The sequence below is a fragment of the Setaria italica genome, chromosome IX (genome assembly GCF_000263155.2).
Source record: "Setaria italica strain Yugu1 chromosome IX, Setaria_italica_v2.0, whole genome shotgun sequence".
NCBI lineage: Eukaryota > Viridiplantae > Streptophyta > Magnoliopsida > Poales > Poaceae > Setaria > Setaria italica.
The window spans coordinates 50,242,065-50,261,585 of record NC_028458.1 but is presented as its reverse complement, the minus strand read 5'-3'; the positions used below and the strand labels follow the sequence as shown (position 1 = coordinate 50,261,585).

The window sequence follows — 19,521 nt, the reverse complement described above, 5'->3', positions numbered from 1 at the left end:
CGCCGTGGCGGGATAATCCGTGGTTGCCCGGTGTAGAATACGAGCGCATTCTTCTTGTTGTCCGGCCACCGCTCGGGCTTGCCCAGTGGCTTTGTTCGCGCCGGTAGCCATGGCCTTCAGCGCCCCAGTGGCCAGTCGGGCACGTTGACGAGCCGCTTGGCGTTGTAGACGTAGAGCCTGATTGATTAGCTTCCAAAGTATGCCCAGCTAAAACTAGCTTCCAAAGTATGCCCAGCTAAAACTAGGTTAAGCCAATAAATTTTGGCACTCATTTGGTTAGCATCCCAACTAAGATCTATTCTAAATTTTTTCCCCAAATTTTGGTATGGCATGCCCATATTTTACCCTGTCATTTTGGTATGGCAAATTTTGGACACCAACTAATTAGGCTAAAGCTGAGCTGGCTGAGTTCCAGCTTCCAGTTGCACGTTCTTGAAGACCGTCTGATCTCCTCCAGGGCTCCAGGCTCGAGGAGGCCGCGAGCGTTGACGAGCTCGCGGACGTGGGAGTTCTCAGTTCTTGTCGTGCGGCGCGATGAGCCTTGGCGTATAGCAGCAGCGATGCCTTTGTTGGCTGTTGCTGTCGTCCTCGCTGCCTTCAGACCTCGGGGTAGACGGTGAAGACGGCAGGGTCAGGGAGGATGATGGGGAGCTTCCTCAGAGCTCACCGCGTGGACCTCGAACCTATCTTCATACTATTTCCCCCAACATTTTCCAGTTCGTTTTCAAATATTTTTCCAATATTACCTTTAGCTACCTACCCCATTACCTGTAATCTTTGTGAAAAAGGAGAGTGACCAACCCGTTCCCGTGGCCCATAAAGTAGGCCCATCTTCATCCTGGGCCGTTCACCCTGATCCGAACATTTAGGGTTGATTTGTTAGAACTTTTTCCGCGGAGACCACCCCGCGGAGTGATTTTTTACCTCCGCGGCTTCACCAGAGTCCCTTTCGTCCCGGACCGAACCCCGCCCGCGCCCAGTCCCCTCGGTCGCGGCGTCCGCCTCCTCCGGCGCAATATGATGCGCGCCCGCCTAAACCACCCGCCTTTCCACTCCCACGCGCGGGAAACGTGAAGCTAATCCAACACCACCTCCCGCTGTACTACTCCTTCCTCCCAGCTCCCAGAACCCAAACCCTAGCGCTGATTCCCCGCGATTCCCCATTTGATTTCGCGTACCCATGGGCGGATCCGCCGATCCCGAGGCGCCGGCGCCGGCGCCGTCCCCGTCTCCGGTGAAGCCTTCGCCCCCCTCAGCTGAAGGGAAACGGCCGAGGCGGTCCGTGCAGTCGAAGCTGTCGTGGGGGCTGGTTAAACCGGCCGGCGGCGGCGAAGGAGGAGGTGGCGGCGGCGGTGGTGGCGATGGCGGAGCTGGAGCGGTAGCCAGAGGAGGAGAAGCAGAGGCTGTTCCTCCCATGCCTCCGGCGGCGGAGGAGGTTATGGAGGAGCCGGAGAAGGGGAGGAAGAAGAGAAAGCCGCGGAAATCAGAGGCCGGCAGCAAGGTACATTGCCCGTTTCAGCTGATGTTTTGTGTCTTCTGGTGGCTTACACGATTTTGATTCGTCCTCTGCATTGAACTGTGCTCGTGGAGAATTCGGTCGTGCTCAGTTGGATGTCGATAGATAAGCTTCTTCTGCTGTTCGTTTCTCTTAGTTTGTCTAGGGGAAAACCATGGCAAGATTGTAGTGTTTATGTACATCGTTTATTTACTACTGATGACCGATAATACTGCACTTAAACTTGGATAAGGATGTATGTCTTCAGCCAGCCACATATACTACCTGGATAGCATTCAACACGCTAAACTCAGCCTTTCACGGCTTAAATTGAGGTACGCCGGTTACTTTGTCAAATAGAAATATACCTATGTAGATGGGGAAAAGACTTTGTCAGCCTGTTAGTATTTATGCCTTATGTTTATCTTAAGATAATATGTATCCTTTCATTCGAACAAATTGGTACCTGTTTGCTATTCAGTTCATTTTTCCTTGTGCCTCTATTGTAAAATAGTTATTTTTTACCAAACTTTTTGTAGCCCTCTTCAAAAGGAGAGAAAACTGGTGAGGATCCTGCTAGCAAGGATGAAGTCATTTTGGTTGGTACGTCATCCTGTCACCAATTTGTAGAATTATTGCCATCTCTAAATATTTTACCAGTCTTATCATCAGATTTTGCATGTTATTTGCCACTTTATGTATGAAAAGCAATACAATCATACTGCTAGAAATTCCACTTCTGAATGTTTGCCCCATTGGATTTTAGATGAAAGCCCTCAGAAAAAGCAAAGGAGAGGTAGAAAGCAAGATGCAGTACTGAAGGTGCCTAATGCTAGTAGAAAGCGCTGCAAGGCATTGGAGTCACCTGATGGTTAGTTTTTTTACCCCCCTCCCTATTATTTAGATGGTTATTTAGAACCCTCTTATCTATACTTGAACCTAATAAAGACCACAACATGTTATTTTGCTATAGAAAAGTAATATGGTAAACTTTGAATGATAGTGCTCTGTGAAAACATCGTTCGTAGATTGAGAATTTTTGTATTTAATTGCAAAGTACCTTTTAATCTATCTATGGTCACATACCTGCGACATAGAATGAAGTTTCAGCACACTGTAAAATGCTTGCTGTTATTGTTCTCTTACGATACATATTGTGATGTTGATAAGTATTCCAAATTGTGTATCTGCTCAACTTGTGCGCTTATATCCATCGTATGCTATAGAATTTGATCGAATGTTATATGTGGAGTTGTAGAGAGATAGGATTGAGGGAAACACCACACACCCTAATGAGAGGGGGTGACCTTTAATATATATAGCCAATGTGGGTTGGTATACAAGGAATACAATCAAGTATACATAGAAATCGATACAATCTCTAATACCCGCCCGCAATCGCAGTGGGAGGATCTTAGACGCAAAGACTGGACCTAAAGTCAGTGAACAGCTGAACTGGTAGTCCTTTCGTCATGATGTCAGTGAACTGGTGGGAAGACGGGACATGGAGGACCCGGACTTGTCCCAAGGCGACAATCTCAATATGCTTCGTGCGCCGGTGATGGATCAGGTTGGCTGTCATGTAGACAGCGCTCACGTTGTCGCAGTAGACAACTGTGGCCGAAGCGAGAGGGATGTGGAGCTCTTGAAGAAGCTGGTGAAGCCAACAACACTCGGCAACAGCATGGGCCACAACCCGGTACTCAGCCTCAACGCTGGACCGGGACACTGTGGTCTGGCGCTTGGAGGACCAAGACACCAGATTGTCCTTGAGGTAGACGCAGAAGCCTGAGGTAGAGCGTTGAGAGTCCAGGCAGTCAGCCCAGTCCGCATCGGAGTAACGGTTAGGGACTGGACAGGGTCGGTACCGATGTGGAGCCCGGAGGAGAGGGTGCCCTTCACGTAGTGCAGGACATGTTTGATCAGCGCGAGATGGGGCTCGCGTGGATCATGCATGAAGAGACACTCGCTAGACCGTGTACTCTAGGTCGGGTCGAGTCAGGGTGAGGTACTGAAGAGCCCCTGCAAGGCTCCTGTACTCAGAGCCATCCTTGAGCTTGGCGCCGTCGTTCGCCGAGAGCTTGGCATGAGTGTCAATAGGGGTCGCCGTGGAGTGACACTCAGCCATGCCTGCGCGTTGGAGAAGATCCAGGGTGTACTGTCGCTGAGACAGGAACAGGCTGTGGGCGGAGCGCGTGACGGAGATGCCGAGGAAGTGGTGGGGATCGCTGAGGTCCGTCATGGCGAACTTGGAGTGAAGACGGGCCATGATGTGCCGGAGTAGTGTCGAGGATGAGGCGGTGAGGACGATGTCGTCGACGTAGAGCAGCAGGTAGGCAATACTCGTACTCTCTTTGTAAACAAAGAAGGAGATGTCAGAGGTGGAGGCGACAAACCCGAGTTGGCGTATGAAGGAGGCAAACTGGTGGTACCATGCCTGTGGGTCCTGCTTGAGGCCATACAAGGATTTCTGTAACAGACAAACGTGGTCAGGGGTGGCGGGGTCAACAAAGCTGGGAGGCTGCTAGCAGTAGACGATCTCTTCGAGTTGGTCGTGAAGAAATGCGTTCTTCACGTCCAGCTGGTGGATAGGCCAGGCACGGGAGGTGGCGATGCTGAGGATAGTTCGTATCGTCGTCGGTTTGACAACCGAGCTGAATGTCTCGTCGTAGTCGATGCCGTGTCGCTGGAAGAAGCCACGAACCACCCAGCGCGCTTTGTGTTGGGCAAGTGGCCCGTCGGAGCGGAATTTTTGCTTGAAGATCCACTTGCCCGTCACAACATTGGCGCCGGGGGGCTGCGGGACGAGACGCCAAGTACTGTTGGCGACGAGAACCTGAAACTCATCGGCCATGGTCGCACGCCAGTTGGCATTAGGCCAAACCGCTGCGGTAGTTCGCCGATAGCGGCGGAGGCGATGTCGAGGAGGCTGTGGTCGTGAGGTTCCTGTGCTGCACCCGCTGGATGGCCCTAGTCGCAGAGCGAGTGACGGGACGGTGTGGTGCAGGAGCTAGCGCCGGTGTTGGAACAGGCACCTGCGGAGGGACTTGTGCCTGCTGGTGCACAGGCGGAGGAGCAGGAGCCGCCTGAGGCGGACAACGGTCGTAGATGAGGTGGAAGTCGCGTCGTAGGGGTGGGCACACCGGTCGGTCTGCTCTAGGGGAGGGAGCAGACCCGCCGCGGGAGGAGGCCACGCCACCGGGAGGCGTGGAGGAGCTCGGAGCGGAAGTGGGGCTGCTGAGCCCGGTCATAGACCCGCCTGGTCTGAGCTGGAGTGGTGCGGCCAAGGGCGTCGGGCGCACGATCGGGCCGCGTACCAGGATGGCGGGGTCGTTGTCGGTGACATCCTGCAAAATAGCGGGCGAGGGCCGCGGTTGCTCAACGTCCGAGGATGGAGTGATTGTGGCAATAGCAGCAGGAAGACCGGAGAGGCTTGACAAGAGGAAGTCAAGCTGGGATAGAAGAGTGGGATGGGAGGAAAAAAGGAAAGAGGACTTGCCGAAGACAACATGCCGAGAAATGATAACTCGGCGAGTGGACAAGTCGAGGCTGCGATACCCCTGTGAGAGGATGAGTAACCTAGGAAGACAGAAGCGGTAGAGCGAGGGCCAAGTTTGTGGTGTGCCGTGGCGGAGATGTTAGGATAGCATAAACATCCAAACATGCGCATGTGTGAGTACTCGGGGGGCTGCGCATGGAGGAGGCGGAAAGGGATGTCATTCTAGATGGCGGAGCATGGTCGCCTATTGAGGAGATAGGTAGTATTTGCTGGGGCCTCAGCCCAATAGGTGGTGGTCATGTAGGAGGGAATCAGCAGGGTGTGGGTCACATTGTTTAAGGTGCGGAGGAGACGTTCAACTTTCCCATTTTGTGGAGAGGTGTAGGGACACGAGAGGTGCAAGTGAACACCCCGAGAGGTCAAGATGGACATGAGAGTCTTGTTGACAAACTTGGTTTTGTTATCTGCTTGGATGCTCCGAACGGGTAGGCTAAATTGTGTTTGGGCGTAGGCACAAAAGTTAACGATGTGTGTGGGAACGTCGGATTTGTGAACTAGAGGAAAGGTCCAACAAAAATGCGAGTAGTCGTCCAGAATAACAAGGTAGTAGCGGTAGCCAGATATGCTAGTGACGGGGGAAGTCCAAACATGACAATGCACTAGTTCAAAGGGAGTAGTGCTGCGTGAACTAGAGGATGAAAAAGGTAACCACACATGTTTGCCTAACTGACACGAATGACATAAGGTATGAGTCCCTTTATTACAAATAATGGAGGAATTATTTCTAAGTGTGTCGATGGTGGCGGGACTGGATGACTGAGACGAAGGTGCCACAGGTTGGAGGAGATGGCGAGGCCCGACGTGAGGAGCTGTGGTGCTGGCGGCTGGAGGGATGGTGTGAAGATTGCCGGCACTATTGCAGTGAAGAATCACGCGTCTGGTCGGAATATCCTTGACAAAAAAAACCAAGAGTGTCAAATTCTATAGTGCAATTATTGTCCCTAGTAAACTGACGAATGGAAATCAGGTTACAGATTAAGGATGGAACAATAAGAATGTTATTAAGGCGAAATTGTGACGTATGGGTGGAAAGGGTAGAGTTGCCACGGCACGTGGTGGGTAAGGTTTGACCATTGCCTACTGTGATGAAGGAGTGAGAGGAGGGTAGGGGGGAGACGAGAATACCATCCGAGGATGCCATGTGGCCGGAAGCTCCTGAGTCTACGACCCAACCGTCGTTCTGCATTGCCATCTGGTTGAGGGCAGCAACAAGCTCGGCTTGATCCCACATTTGGGCCGGAGGGGACACTTGTAGAGGAGCAAAGGCTGTGTGGGCCTGAGGAGGCGGCCGAAGTAGCCCTGGAGCGGACGCACGCTAGCCCCCACCTCCGCTAGAGCCATATTGGCTGCCGGCCTGTTGGTGGCCCATGTTGCCATATTGGTCGGTCCCTGGACTAAAGCATGGGCCGATCGGACGAGGTGGGCCACCGGCCTACTGGCTGCTGCTGGCAGGCGACTGGAAGCTGCCGCCGGCTTGCTTCCCCTTCCACTTCTTGCCGCCGCCGCCGCCCTTCTTCTACTGGAAGTCGCTGCCGCCGTCGGTCTGGATGGAGCCAGAGGCGGAGCGACACCCGCCCGGGCAAGTGTAGGAGGATGACGACGAGCTGGTCCCCATGAGGAGAGCGGTGGTGTTGGTGACCTCCTCGTTGGCGAGGCGAAGTTCCTTCAAGGTGAGTATGTCGCGGGCTTGAGCAAAGGTCGGGAAGCTGGTGGTGGAGTTGGCGATGTCGTTGGCGGTGTTGGAGTAGCGCGGATTGAGGCCACAGAGGAGGTTCAGCTGCAATTGGGAGTTCTAGATGGGGTGGCCAACGTCGTGGAGGGCATCGGTGAGGGTCTTCATGCGCTGGCAGTACTCCGAGATGGAGGAGTCCCTCTGTGTCATGGAGTGGAAGTTGTGGCTGAGGAAGATCGCCCGGGATTGCTTGTTGGCACGGAAGAGACCAATGGCAAGCCAGAGGGCCCGAGCGGTCTGCTCGTCGTCGTCCATGGCGAGGTCGAGGACGGAGTCATCAACGGAGGAGTGCCGTCGATGTTCGATTTGAGGCCGAATTTGCCTCACATGGAGGCCCACTTGGAGTAGGTGGAGTTCTTCATCGTTAGGGTCACGAGGACATGGGATTTGATGGAGACGGTGGCGTAGGGGTGGACAACGGCCGGCGGTGTGGAGTAGAGAATGAAGCCACCGCCACTGCCCTGCGCCGTGTCGTCTCCTGTGGCAGGGGAGGATCCGGAGCTGAGCGCAAGTTGAGTGCCAACGCCCGGGGCCGGCGCGGTGCTGGCGCCGAGCGCGGGCTGGGTGCCAGCACTCATGGCGGGCGGGGTGCCAGCGCCGAGGATAGGCATGGTGCCGGACATGGTGGATTCGGCAGTGGAGTCCTGAGACATGGATGTCAGGGAGAGGAAGGGAGGGGTGCCGCCAAGAGGACGGCGCGCAGGGAGGGGAGGACGCGTCGTGATGGAGTCGCGGCGCGGTTTAGGGTGGAGAGGAGCAGAAGGAAAGGCCCGGCATAGATTGATCCCGGTCTCTTGATACCATGTAGAGAGATAGGATTGAGGGAAACACCACACACTCTAATGAGGGGGGGTGACCTTTAATATATATAGCCAATGTGGCTTGGTATACAAGGAATACAATCAAGTATACATGGAAAGCATAAATCAGCTATACAATCTCTAATAGGAGTTGTGATTTAATGCCTTTATTGCTTATTATCCACTTCGACAATAGAATAATATATTTTTTCTATGAAGGTCCTGGTAGCTGTCAGCAATTACATATTAGCCAGATTGAAGCCGGTTTGCCTGAAGCAGCGCCAGTATTGATTGACGTTGATTTAATGAGTACGCCTTCTAAAGCAGATGTTAATGATAATGTTGATGTGCTAAACAATCAAGATAAATCACCATTGAAAGTTGACCTAAGGTCAGAAGCGAAGATGGCTGCAGAGGTACGGTCCACCAGCATTGGTGAGATATGTTGTGTTCTTGTGCTGATGTTTTTCTTCTTCATGCTGTATTGCTTGCTTTCCTTTGGCTTGTTTGTCCCTTGTTTTTTTTAAAAAAAATCCGATTATTTGATAAATTAATTGGTGGCATGCCTACTTCCTCCTATGGTCACACTTCATGCAAGTCTATGTTTGCATCTGTTTAAACTTTAACTGCCACCTTATGAATCAAGTATGAGCAGAAAGATAACTATAATACTATGTCGTATCTTCTTTTTTTTCATTTTCCTCTCCTTGATCTTTAAATGTTTAGTAGCAGCTTGTTATCTTAATTGCATTTCAATCTCTATATATGTGCTGCAGTTGCAACTCTAGTTGTTTTTGAAAACACACACGCACACACTTGTGATTGCAATCGCACCTGGTTTCCAGTTCATTTCGTGTTTACAGTGTTATTGCATGTTTTTTTTTTCTCGAATAAAGTATATTTTTATTTCATTGCCAGGAAAATCGAAGGTTATCATCTGGAAAGAAACTGCACCCTTTCTTTGCTTCTCGGAAAATGAACAAATGTGCTAGCCAAGATCAAGATGTTATCAATATTGAAGATGCGCATGGATTTTGTGCTTTTGAGAGGGATCCACCATTTTATCCTATTCATGTCGCGTACCAATTGGAGGTATGCCAAGCATATGCATGTTTTGTATATCTTTTCGAAAGTATATCATGATTCGTGGTCAAGTGAAGTGCAATATTTTTTTGTAGGCCAGTATGCTGATTAACTGGAGTAATTGGATAATCACGGATCTGTCTTCCCTTGACACTGATACTGTGGCTCCTCTTCAAAATTCGGTGTCATTCTTTGAGGGGTTGGTTAAATCACTAACAATAGAAACTACTTGCAAGAGGCATTCCATTCAGTTGACAGAGCCGATTCATGTTGAGTGTACAACTTCAGGAATGGCTTTCCCTTTCCCTAGTTTTTCTGACAAGCAAAGTGAACACAGCTGTCCTTCGGATGTGGTAGAATTTCTTTGTTCATCTAGTATTTTCTGCAGAATTCAAGAGCTTGCTTTGTTCTCTCATAGCTTATTGTTGTAATCATTCAATGATTAAACTTATGCTTAACTATTTGAACTGTCCAGATCAATGTGGACAACCACTTGTTGGTGTCCGGTGCCAGTTGCCAAGCTTCTCTTCTTGATCTGCATGGACGCCCAGAAGTTCCTCAGAATGGGTAATCAACATTATGCATATTTTCTCCTAGATGCATTGTTGTTTCCTGTTGGTTCAACAATATTTGCACAGCAAAACTGGAACATTGTTAATTCTTGGAAGCTTATTAGCCAATGAACTGCCAAACAAGTTTTTTATTAAACCAATATTGGTATGATACACAGCTCTCCTGCATATTCATCTCCCACGCATTCAAGGGGGGAAAAAACAATATTGGTAAAAATGACCATGCCAATTGGCCAACAGTCCATGCTATCAATGCATCAGCTAGTCCATGTTAATGCTTGCTCAAATGGTGTCAGTCACTAAGCCTTAAGATAGTTTCTTTTCTAAAGAAGTATGAAGACTGAAGGGTAAATGTACAACCAATAAGGGTTTTGCATATCCACTGAGATATGAGATTGGCCTCAAACTATGCATGAATCTTTTTCAGTCAAATGAAGTTGCAATTTACAAGGGATTTCTTTCCTCACACTTGTTCTTGTCCTAAACCCTCATCACCTTTTCTTGTCACAGTTGACACAACTATTTATCAGAAACTTCAGGCCAGCCAAATTTAATTCAAATAGAAGTAATTGTCAAGTAGCTAGTTGTATTATATCTTCAAAATTTTAACTACGCATAACATTGTATTTTCTAGTGCAGCTGTGAGCCTGCCTATTACCTATGGACCGACAAGTACCGTCCTGAAACTGCGGCCCAGGTGAACATGGCTATTCGTGTTTGTACTGCTCTTCATTTTTTAGATAATGTTGTACTGCCCTTCATGCATGGTATCTTGTGATATATACAATTATGCATCCTATTTCTCAATTGTTGCATCTATTTCATCAGCCTTTTCAGCCAACATGCTTCATTACAGAAAAGGAAAACACAAATCAATGTCTGTAGTATGCTTAGATTTTGTCTTAGGCTACTGCTATCTTGGTTAAACAGGTATGTGGAAATAGTGAACATGTAAAGTTTCTCGCTGAATGGCTCAAAGGTTGGGATGAAAGAGGCCACAAGACTGGAGCTGCTAATGGGGACACAAATGATAGCTCGTATCAAGATGAATCTGATGCAGATTCTGCATACCATGCTTCTGATTGTGATAACGTGCTACTAATCACTGGACCAGTTGGGGTGAGTGCCACTCTCAGGAATACTTGCCATTTGAAACACACGCTATATCTAAATGTCTTTTAGCTAGTTCTTTTTGTATTTTATATTTTGTGATGCTTGTAGGCTTTTGCTTTTTTTAATGAATGTGCATCAGTTTCTATAGCGAATTTTTATCCACCCAGAAAGGGAAATGGGTCACGGACCAATGAACCTTTTTCTGGAAATCACAATGTGATATGCTAGGGCTCCCCATCTTGTAATTCAGAAATACTTCACTCTTCATTATTTTCCACTGTTAAATAGTTATTATGTTTACTTGGACAAAAGATTTACTGTATGACTGGACTGAACTCCAAACAAGGAGCTGTGCACCTCCTATAACTTGTGCAAAAGTTGTTGTTTTAATATTTGCAAGCACTTAGCTGTGTGTTAATTTACTTGTTATACCTATGAATAGACATAACCTGGATATGGTGTTCATTTATGCTACATGATATCTTTGTTCTAAATCCAGTGTGGAAAATCAGCTGCAGTTTTTGCATGTGCCAGAGAACAAGGATTCAATGTAATAGAGGTATTTCCACCAGCATTTCTTTGTGAGAAGAGCAAGTTTGTTTCATATACTTGATTTTACTGATTAAAGCTTGGCATCATTCCAGGTAAATACATCTGACATGAGAAATGGGGCTTACGTAAGGCAGAAGTTTGAGGAAGCAACTAAATCACATGGCCTTGAAAAATGGTTCGTCAGTTCCTTCTTTGTTTTGTCATATTTTCTGTTTGCGATCCTTCTATCATGTTCATGCTGCAGCCTGCAGCTGCATCTTCTTTTAGTTAATTTATTATGAGTGAAATGCATGGTCTGTCCTTTAAAATTGTCATGGAGTGTCATCCAGGTCCCTAAACTTTGAAAATACTTGTCAAATGTATCATCTCGGTCCAAAGTTTCCAAAATACTCTTATGGTTGCTCATCTGGCATGCCAATGTGGAGATCTCGTATTGATAAGTCAAAATCATAGGTGTATTTTTGCCACTTTGGACCTCGATGATACATTTTATTATTTTAACAAGTTTATGGACCCTTATCTGCAGTTTTCAAGTTCATGGACCTAGATGACAATCCATGACAAGTTTAAGGACCACCTGTGCATTTCACTCATTTTTTGATATTCTCTTGCTTTTATGAGGATACTTAGCATTTGGCATTATTGTATGGGTAGCAAACGATATTTTTGGGTGATACTGCATCCTTTATAAATTATCTCAGTTATGGGATTTACTGAAAATAACCCGAAATAGCTTTTCCCATGAGTTGGTTGAATTCATTTGTTTTTACTTGAACTTGAACATTCCTTATGGGAATAGCACAAGCATTTAAGTCAGCAGCCTTCATGTCTGTACGATTGCTTTCAGAATATCAGTGCATCACTTGGCATTGTAGAACCCAACATGGTGATGCACCACAATTTAGAAAAGTTGAGATTTTCTTAAGAATGCATAATTGAAGGGGGGGAAAGAACAAGACATAAAATATTGGGTATCTACAATTCATTTTTAAGGCCCAACAAGTTGAACTAAGTCAGTGAAGGTCATGTGGTATGTAGTTACATAAACACAAATCCAAAATTTGGCCAGTATATATGCAAATGTTTCAAATTAAGCGATACAATAGTTCAGAAAATCAAGCTGCTCTCCTGGTGGTTCTTTCACAAATTTAGTAGTTCAAGCTGCAGCCAGACATTAGTTTTCTAACTTGTAAATTTCTAGCTCAGTAAGTATAGTTCTGAAATTGTATATGTTCTACAGATACACTTCCATGAATTGTTCTGGTTTGAAAATCATCCTTGTTCATTTGCTTTCTGGAAAGCTCATCGCCTTATTATATAAAACTTTATTGTACCAATCTTCAAACCAAACCTTTCCAGAAATATTTAAATGCTGACTGTATTGATCTTATAAGCGTATGGGCAATAGAAAGTAGAAACAGTAGTATGCATGAAAAATGCCAGCAGGAATGATGCTATAAGGAATTTGGGGCACATGAAAATAGCAATGACAATATGAATAATGTTGTAGCTTGGTTACAGTTCTGCGAAGTTCTTTTCTGACAAGTAGATACGTCCTGAATACTAGCTTAACTTTTAATTATCTGTGCATTTGTCTGACACTCCACAAGGTTGCCTGGTTGAAGCAAACATACCTTTGAATCCATCTTTTTTCTCTCTTGTACAGGTCACAGGAGGAGATCATCAATTCGCTGAAGGGTGATTTCTTGGATCCAGATTCAGGAACTCCTGATAGGACTGAATATCAACATTCGATGTCCCGTGCTACTAGATTAGTGATCGACTGTGATCAACAGAAATCACCTGTAGGATACTACCCAGGCTCCAAAGTCAGTGATGAAGCTTCTAAACAAGTTCTTAACAAGACACTGATCCTATTTGAGGATGTGGATACTGTCTTTGATGAGGATCGTGGGTTTATTTCGACCATACTTAAGATGGCAGAGACGACAAAATGGCCAATCATACTGACTAGCAACAGTGAGCATTTTATCCTTTCATTTTAGGCTTCTACTAATGGCCTTGGTAATTTCAGCCAATGTAGTACACTAAAACTCATTATTTTGTTCCATTATTATTGATTCGTGAAGGGAAGGATCCATCTTTGCCTAATCTCTTGGATCAGTTTGCTTTGGATTTCAAATACCCATTGACCTCAGAGCTACTTTCACATGTTGCCATGGTAAACAGTTTTTTTTTTCTTTTGCAGGCTGAAACTATAGAAAAGCTTTTGCTTGCCAGATTTATTGAAATTTGACTGTCCTAACTTGCAGATCTGTAAATCTGAGGGAGTAGATGTCACTGTTCCTGAGTTAAAGCATGTAGTTGATATTTGTTTAGGTGACATTAGGAGGACGGTGATGCTTCTGCAGTTTTGGTACCAAGGAAAGCAGCAATTCACAGGTTTGATTCTTTGCCAGGAAAACCTTTGACAGTACTTTTTATGGTTTTGTGTGTACTGGCCTATTGTTTACATTTTGTAAACCTGTCAGTGATTCAAAACTTAAAATGCTTCTGCAATAGATTCATTGTATTTGCTTGTGCAATTGGGTCGTGACCCTTCAATAAGGCTAACCTAGTGTCCAATAAGCTATGGTACATGAAGGCGCTGGGTTTGTTTATGTGTATTGGGCTCAATCATAGATTGATAGGGTTTGTAAATTGTAACCCAGTAGACCTTGCTTTAGGCCTTATATAGTAGATATGTTAGCCGTTTCAGTTCGTGTGCGATATGCACATTTGTCAGCTTATAAGTCTTAGCTAGGAATAGGAGGTTCTTAATTTACTACGGCTTGTTTCTATCAACTTCATTTACACACAGGTTTCATCAATATGTTCCTTTTTTCAAAAAAAAAAGGGTTTCATCTATATGTTGCAGAAATTACCTTCCCTTTCCATTCTTCCAGTAAAAGATGTGGGGTTAGATCTTTCTGAGTGATCTGTTAGCACTTAGCACTAACAATTATGCGCACATGTGCTTCCAGAAGAGCTGTTCTAGTTTTTTCTGTACATTTAATAATGCGTAGCTAATTGTTAGTTTAGCTTGAAGGTTTTTCCCCCTCCAATTCAATGGAGGTGATAACTCTAGGAGTGTTGGGCATGTCACTGCTGCTGTCCTAATTCATTTTCTATTTTCAGAGAGGCCAAATGAATGTCTGTGTGGTCCTTTCTCACTTGATTTGGATGCAGTACATTCTACTGTACCAAAAATGCTGCCATGGGAGTTCCCTTCTAAATTATCAGAAACAGTATACAGAGGTAGACAAAACTATCCTTGTGGCTGAAGAAAAGAAGAAACAGATGGAGGCATCATATCTTGAAGGTCTGCAGTTACAAGTAATAGCACCTTCGGTCAAAGGAAGAAGTGCAGCTACAACAAGAAAGGCTAAGAAATCCAAGTTGAAGCGTGGCCAAGCGGCTGAGCGTAATGATATTTCACCATGTAAGAACGATCTTGATGATTTTCATGATCTTCCAGATATCCCTCTTCCATCTGATCAACAACCAAAAAGAAATAGGCATGGCTTGTTGCTACTATCAGAGTCCGACGATGATCCAGCTGATGTACATACTGAAAAACGTGACATATTTACTGTTACTGAAGTTGGTTTCTTCTCACAACCTTCAGAGGCGCCTCATATACATAGTCAAGACGTTTCCCATCAATTTCTTTTTCCCATTGAATCAAAGGAGACCTTCGGAATTGCTGATTCTTTCCAAAACCCACCTGAAAGCAACATGTCTGGGTCCATTTCACAAGTTTGCGATACATTTATGTCACAGGGCGTGTCATGTGTGCCTGAGTCATCCTTCATTGTGGAGGGCACATCTGCATCAATAAGTGATGATGAATTTTTGTCAAGGGCGGTGTCCAATGATTTGTCTACCTTTCATGATAGTGGTACATACACTATGTTTCGAACTGTATTAGAAGACAATGATAATGCAAAGAATGTAATGGCTGAACGACAGAAAGATGTGGAAGATGTAGTTGGTGAGACAAGTGAGGCTTATGTGGAATCATTTGGCAGAAATGAACAAGCAAGCTGTTCAACTGCTGGGTTTCAATTGATGGATGAATGTAGTCGTGCTGAAAGTATCTGGCTGCTCTCTGGTAAAAAATCTAATGACTCTTGCAAGGTTGAACAAGTACAGGATACTTGGAACAGGCTACGAAGTTGCTGTCCTGAACTTTCCCATGAGGCTGATCATAATAGAGCAGCTTCTGGAGCTTTGAAGCTTGCTTCTGGAGTGTCTGATTTAATATCAGAATTAGATCTTATGCTTTCTTGTTGCTACCCTCTTACTAAGGTCAGGCATATTATCTTTTGCTTGCTTAAAGATTCATATCTCTGAAATACAATATTTGACTCAAAACATTTATAAATCTCTGCAGGATATGTTGGATCCATCTTCAACTCCTTGTGCTGAGCCAGATGACTTTTCCTGGTACAACAATCAGGTTGAGATGGGATCTGTTTATGCACAGCATGCTCTGTGCATGTTCTCAAGGGAGTCCCAAGATATAGATGATGGTTCAGTTGCCTTGTCACAAGAGTTGTTGTTTGCCAGTACAGCTGCCATATCTCTTGGAAAAATTATTAGTTCAGGACTTATGAAAAGTTGCGGATCTGCTAATGTTTCTCATATGAAAAATCCGACTACTTGTATTTCTAAAAGAAGGTAAGTGATGTGATTCCCTTCCAGTTGGTTAGTTGCTTGTGTACACTGTGTTGGCTATCTTTGCATATATATAGTCCCTCGTGATCTAGTTTGTCTTGTGAGTATGAAATTAAAATGAGCAGCCTATTCATGGTTAGTGTGACATTTGATATACTATAGTGATAGATTGTGGTTTCGTGTACAGTTCTATTGCAATGACAACCGTTTTTGTATTTGTAAGTTTCACTACAGACAGCTTTTCTGAGTAAGACGGTCACTTGTCAGTCATGAAACTTCGTCATGTTAAAAAAAACTGTAAACATAGGGTTGTGTGCAAATTGTACTCAACTAAATAAATTTGTGAGGATATTTTGTGGTTAAATTAACCATGACTGATTAAAGAAATTTGCTTTCTCTATGTGTATACCACTGGAAGATCTATTTTCAGCACTTAAGCATGCATGCTTCTTAGCTTCTCCTGAGTCTGGATCTACTGATTGAGTTGTTAATGATTTCTGCCTCACTATTGGTTTGTTGTGTAATCTTCACATAGACAGTTAGCGTGATTAGCTATTGTCAATGCTTTGTGCAGGGAGCATCAGGTTCATCTTTTTGGAACCATGTCTCAGGTTGTTCCTTCAAAGCTGTCTCAGTCATTGAGAGGCCCTGTTTTTGTTGATTATTTGTCTTCAATCGGTCAAATCGCCCGATTGGAAAATCTGCGACTTTCTGAAAGTAAAGGCATTAACAAACAAAGAAGGTAATCCCTGCTTTTCGCCTCAGTATTTTTTTTTACTGATAGTAGACTACTATATGTAGCTATGTATCATGTTCTAAGAATTTTCTTGATGTCAAAATTCTACCATTTAGTGAGAGCAAATAGCCACAGTAGCACTCAAAAGTCCAAAATGTTATTTTGCACTTCGTAAATTTGCATTTCTACCAAGTCTTAGGATGTAACTATGACTTTGGTTGTACAGCCTGTGTTAATGAGAGGCAAGCTAACAGTAAAATTGGTCCATTTCTCCTTGTCGAAAATCACCTGCCATACTCTTATAAAATGTACTTTATCTTGCTTTTTAAAATGGCAAAATAGGCATTTTGGTCCCTAAACTTTACACCAAGGGTCAAGTTCGTCCCTCAACTTTCATATCGGTCAATTTAGTCCCTCAACTTCCATTTTTGGGGTAAAACTCACCCATGTACTGATGTGAGGCTATATCTTACTATGAGACTAACATGAAAAGTCCATTTTACCCTTGGCTCATGTAGGTCAACCCATGTATATGCTCATACTGGCTTGATACATACACACAACAATATATTTTTTAACTAACATAAAATATAGTTTCTAAAAATGTATGTGCTCGTACTCAAATCATGCATGTGCTCATACGAATTAAATTTTGATATGCAAAATGTATGTACTCATATTCTTTCATGATATGTATACATACTCTAAAGTTGACATGTGCTCATATACTCGTGGTACGGCATACATGCTCCATGTATGTATTCATACTCTCTCGGTAAACATATATATGTTCATACTTATATATTTTGGATAATATGGTTAATGTACGGCAGAAATTGGGGAGGGGAAGGAGCGTAGGGCAAAAATAACTTTTCGCATTTGTTTCATGCTAATATGGAGTGCCATATCAGCACAAAGGACATGTTTGATCCAAAAACAGAAGTTGAGGTACTAGATTGGCCATTTTGGAAGTTGAGGGACGAACTTGACCCACGGTGCAAAGTTCAGGGATCGAAATGACTATTTTGCCTTTTAAAATGAAGTATAATTTCTCGTCTCTAGGGATGCATAAGGCTCCGGGCTATTAAAATCACACAACATATAAATAGGTGAATACTGATATACCCCTGGTGGGTGGAGTCATGTACCCACGACTCAACCAGCTGACCAGCACATCAGGGTTTAAACCCCTCATGGGTGGGAATCATGCACCCATGACTCCACCACACCAGCAGTGCTTTTCCTGAATTGTTCTGTTTATGCAATTATGTATTTGTGCCATTCTTTTCAGTAAATATTTGTTTCAGTTGGACTACACATGGCTTCAAAGCTAAACTGAATATCTTGAGTGAGCGTAATCTTCCCTATTTCAAATAGTATTGTGCAATTTGTGCCGTTCAACTGAATGGTTGAGATGTAAATGTGCCGTTGCCATCTATTGGAGTTCTTGAGCAGCTCTTGGAGCCTGGCTAAGAAGGATTTGTCATGAACTTATCATAAACATGTCCTTAGCTTTGTTTGTTTGTTTGTTTTTGGAACGGGAAAGATGATATCTTTACCCAGACCAAACAGCAGACTCGCCGGCCACCATAACGTTTACAAATTTCGGAGCATTATTAGAAGGATCAAAAGAACTATTACATCTTTTAGGACACCACACAACTGAAAAAAATGGAAAAGGACATGTTGAAGTTATGCTTCGCTTCATGTACACCTTAGCTTTGTTGCTAATCCAGTAATTTGTTATGAACCATAGCTTCCACTTCCCAAGATTTTCTCGAAAGATCTGAAGCATTAGGACTAAGTTTCCATTCTTGCGGTCTTTGGTCTTGTTTCAGTTGGAATTTGGGAGTGTATTGATGGTTTTAGTACAAAATTCATGGTATCACCTCATCATTGTTTCCGGTTCACCAATAATGTGTTCCAGTACATTGATGCACCTTGGTTAAACCCCACAATAGTAGCTCACTGCTGTTTATCTCGTCCCAGGTCTCGTCAGCCAAGACATTACTTGAGTTCACTTCCACTGTCACCTGCGGATGTTGTGCTATTATCAGAAAGCAGCTGTTTCAGTGGCAGGCGCGAGAAGGTTCTAGAGCAAGCACCATGTAGTACATAGGTTAATAAACTGGTGCTGATGATTAGAGGCAGCATTTTCTTTCTCTCAACTTGATTAGAGGCGATAGGATGATGGGCTGGCCGACCCATAGTTATAGTTTCAGTCCGTGGTCGATGAGCCTAGAGGTGCAGTTGGTACCGGAGTCGGAGTGGATGCAGTTGATTGTTCCATTGTATTGCCTTGTATAATGTATAAGGGTATGGTGTCTTGTCATCCTAATTTATCCCATGGGACCATTCAGCTGATGATTTAATGTAAACTGGGCAGAGCCCACATGTCAAGATATGAAGGAAGTTCACATTCCTGGGTATACGAGATTACGAGTCACTGTTGCAATGTACTGGACACTTGTCAAAGACTAATGTTCGGGAAGGCCGAAAGAGCTTGGCTGAGGTCCAGCTCTATCGGGCCAAAAAAGAAACACGTGGTAGATGAAACTACAAATCGTTAACATGGATTTGATGGTAACATTAGAAATGAGGTCATGAAGAACGACTTGCTCTACTCTACTGGCTTGGAATTGGAATGTGCGAAAGACCATTTCAATATTTTATCCCACAAACGATGTGCAGTTCTTCAAAACTCTCCACGGAGAGGTGGTCTCTCGACAATTTGACAAAGAGGCCAGTGATGCAGACTGGAGTCCAAGCGGGGTGTGGAGCGGCTCTTCACCAGCAAGTCGGGTCGTCGTGCCGGTCGGTTACGTGGCGCAGAGATGCAAGAAAGGCCGCGAGGGACACAGCGACTTGCTGCAGCCGCGACGCGTAAAGCGCCCGTCCGTTTGCGTCCACAGTCCACAACGCTCGTCCTTTACTAGTGGCAGCTCCCGAATGAATGAGCTGGAACCCATTCGCTCACACCGTGGACGCTTACGTGGAGACGCGGAGCAGGCGTCGTGTCGTGAAAGCTGCCGCCCTGGAGTGCGAGCACTTCCTCCTCGGAGATCACGATCGAAGGGACCTCTTTTTTTTACTTCAGCGTGTTTGGATCCGTAGTCCTCACTGCGTGACCTTGAATATTCGGAGACTAATTAGGAGGATTAAACACGAGCTAATTATAAAACTAATTATATATATGGAG

The 19,521-nt window shown here is 44.8% G+C and overlaps 1 protein-coding gene across 1 annotated transcript; it reads left to right on the top strand.

Annotated features, from left to right (window-relative positions):
* Positions 1-930: 930 nt before the first annotated feature.
* LOC101753390 lies at positions 931-18,781 on the top strand. Its single transcript, XM_012843031.2, is given in 19 exon segments — positions 931-1,501; positions 2,035-2,098; positions 2,262-2,366; positions 7,806-8,002; positions 8,505-8,678; positions 8,765-9,022; positions 9,145-9,236; positions 9,881-9,938; positions 10,172-10,360; positions 10,854-10,913; positions 10,999-11,081; positions 12,573-12,886; positions 12,997-13,088; positions 13,180-13,309; positions 14,045-14,156; positions 14,158-15,217; positions 15,303-15,589; positions 16,161-16,328; positions 18,312-18,781. Coding segments are annotated over 19 exon segments (3,894 nt in total). The 5' UTR covers positions 931-1,180; the 3' UTR covers positions 18,442-18,781.
* The last annotated feature ends 740 nt before the right edge of the window (positions 18,782-19,521 follow it).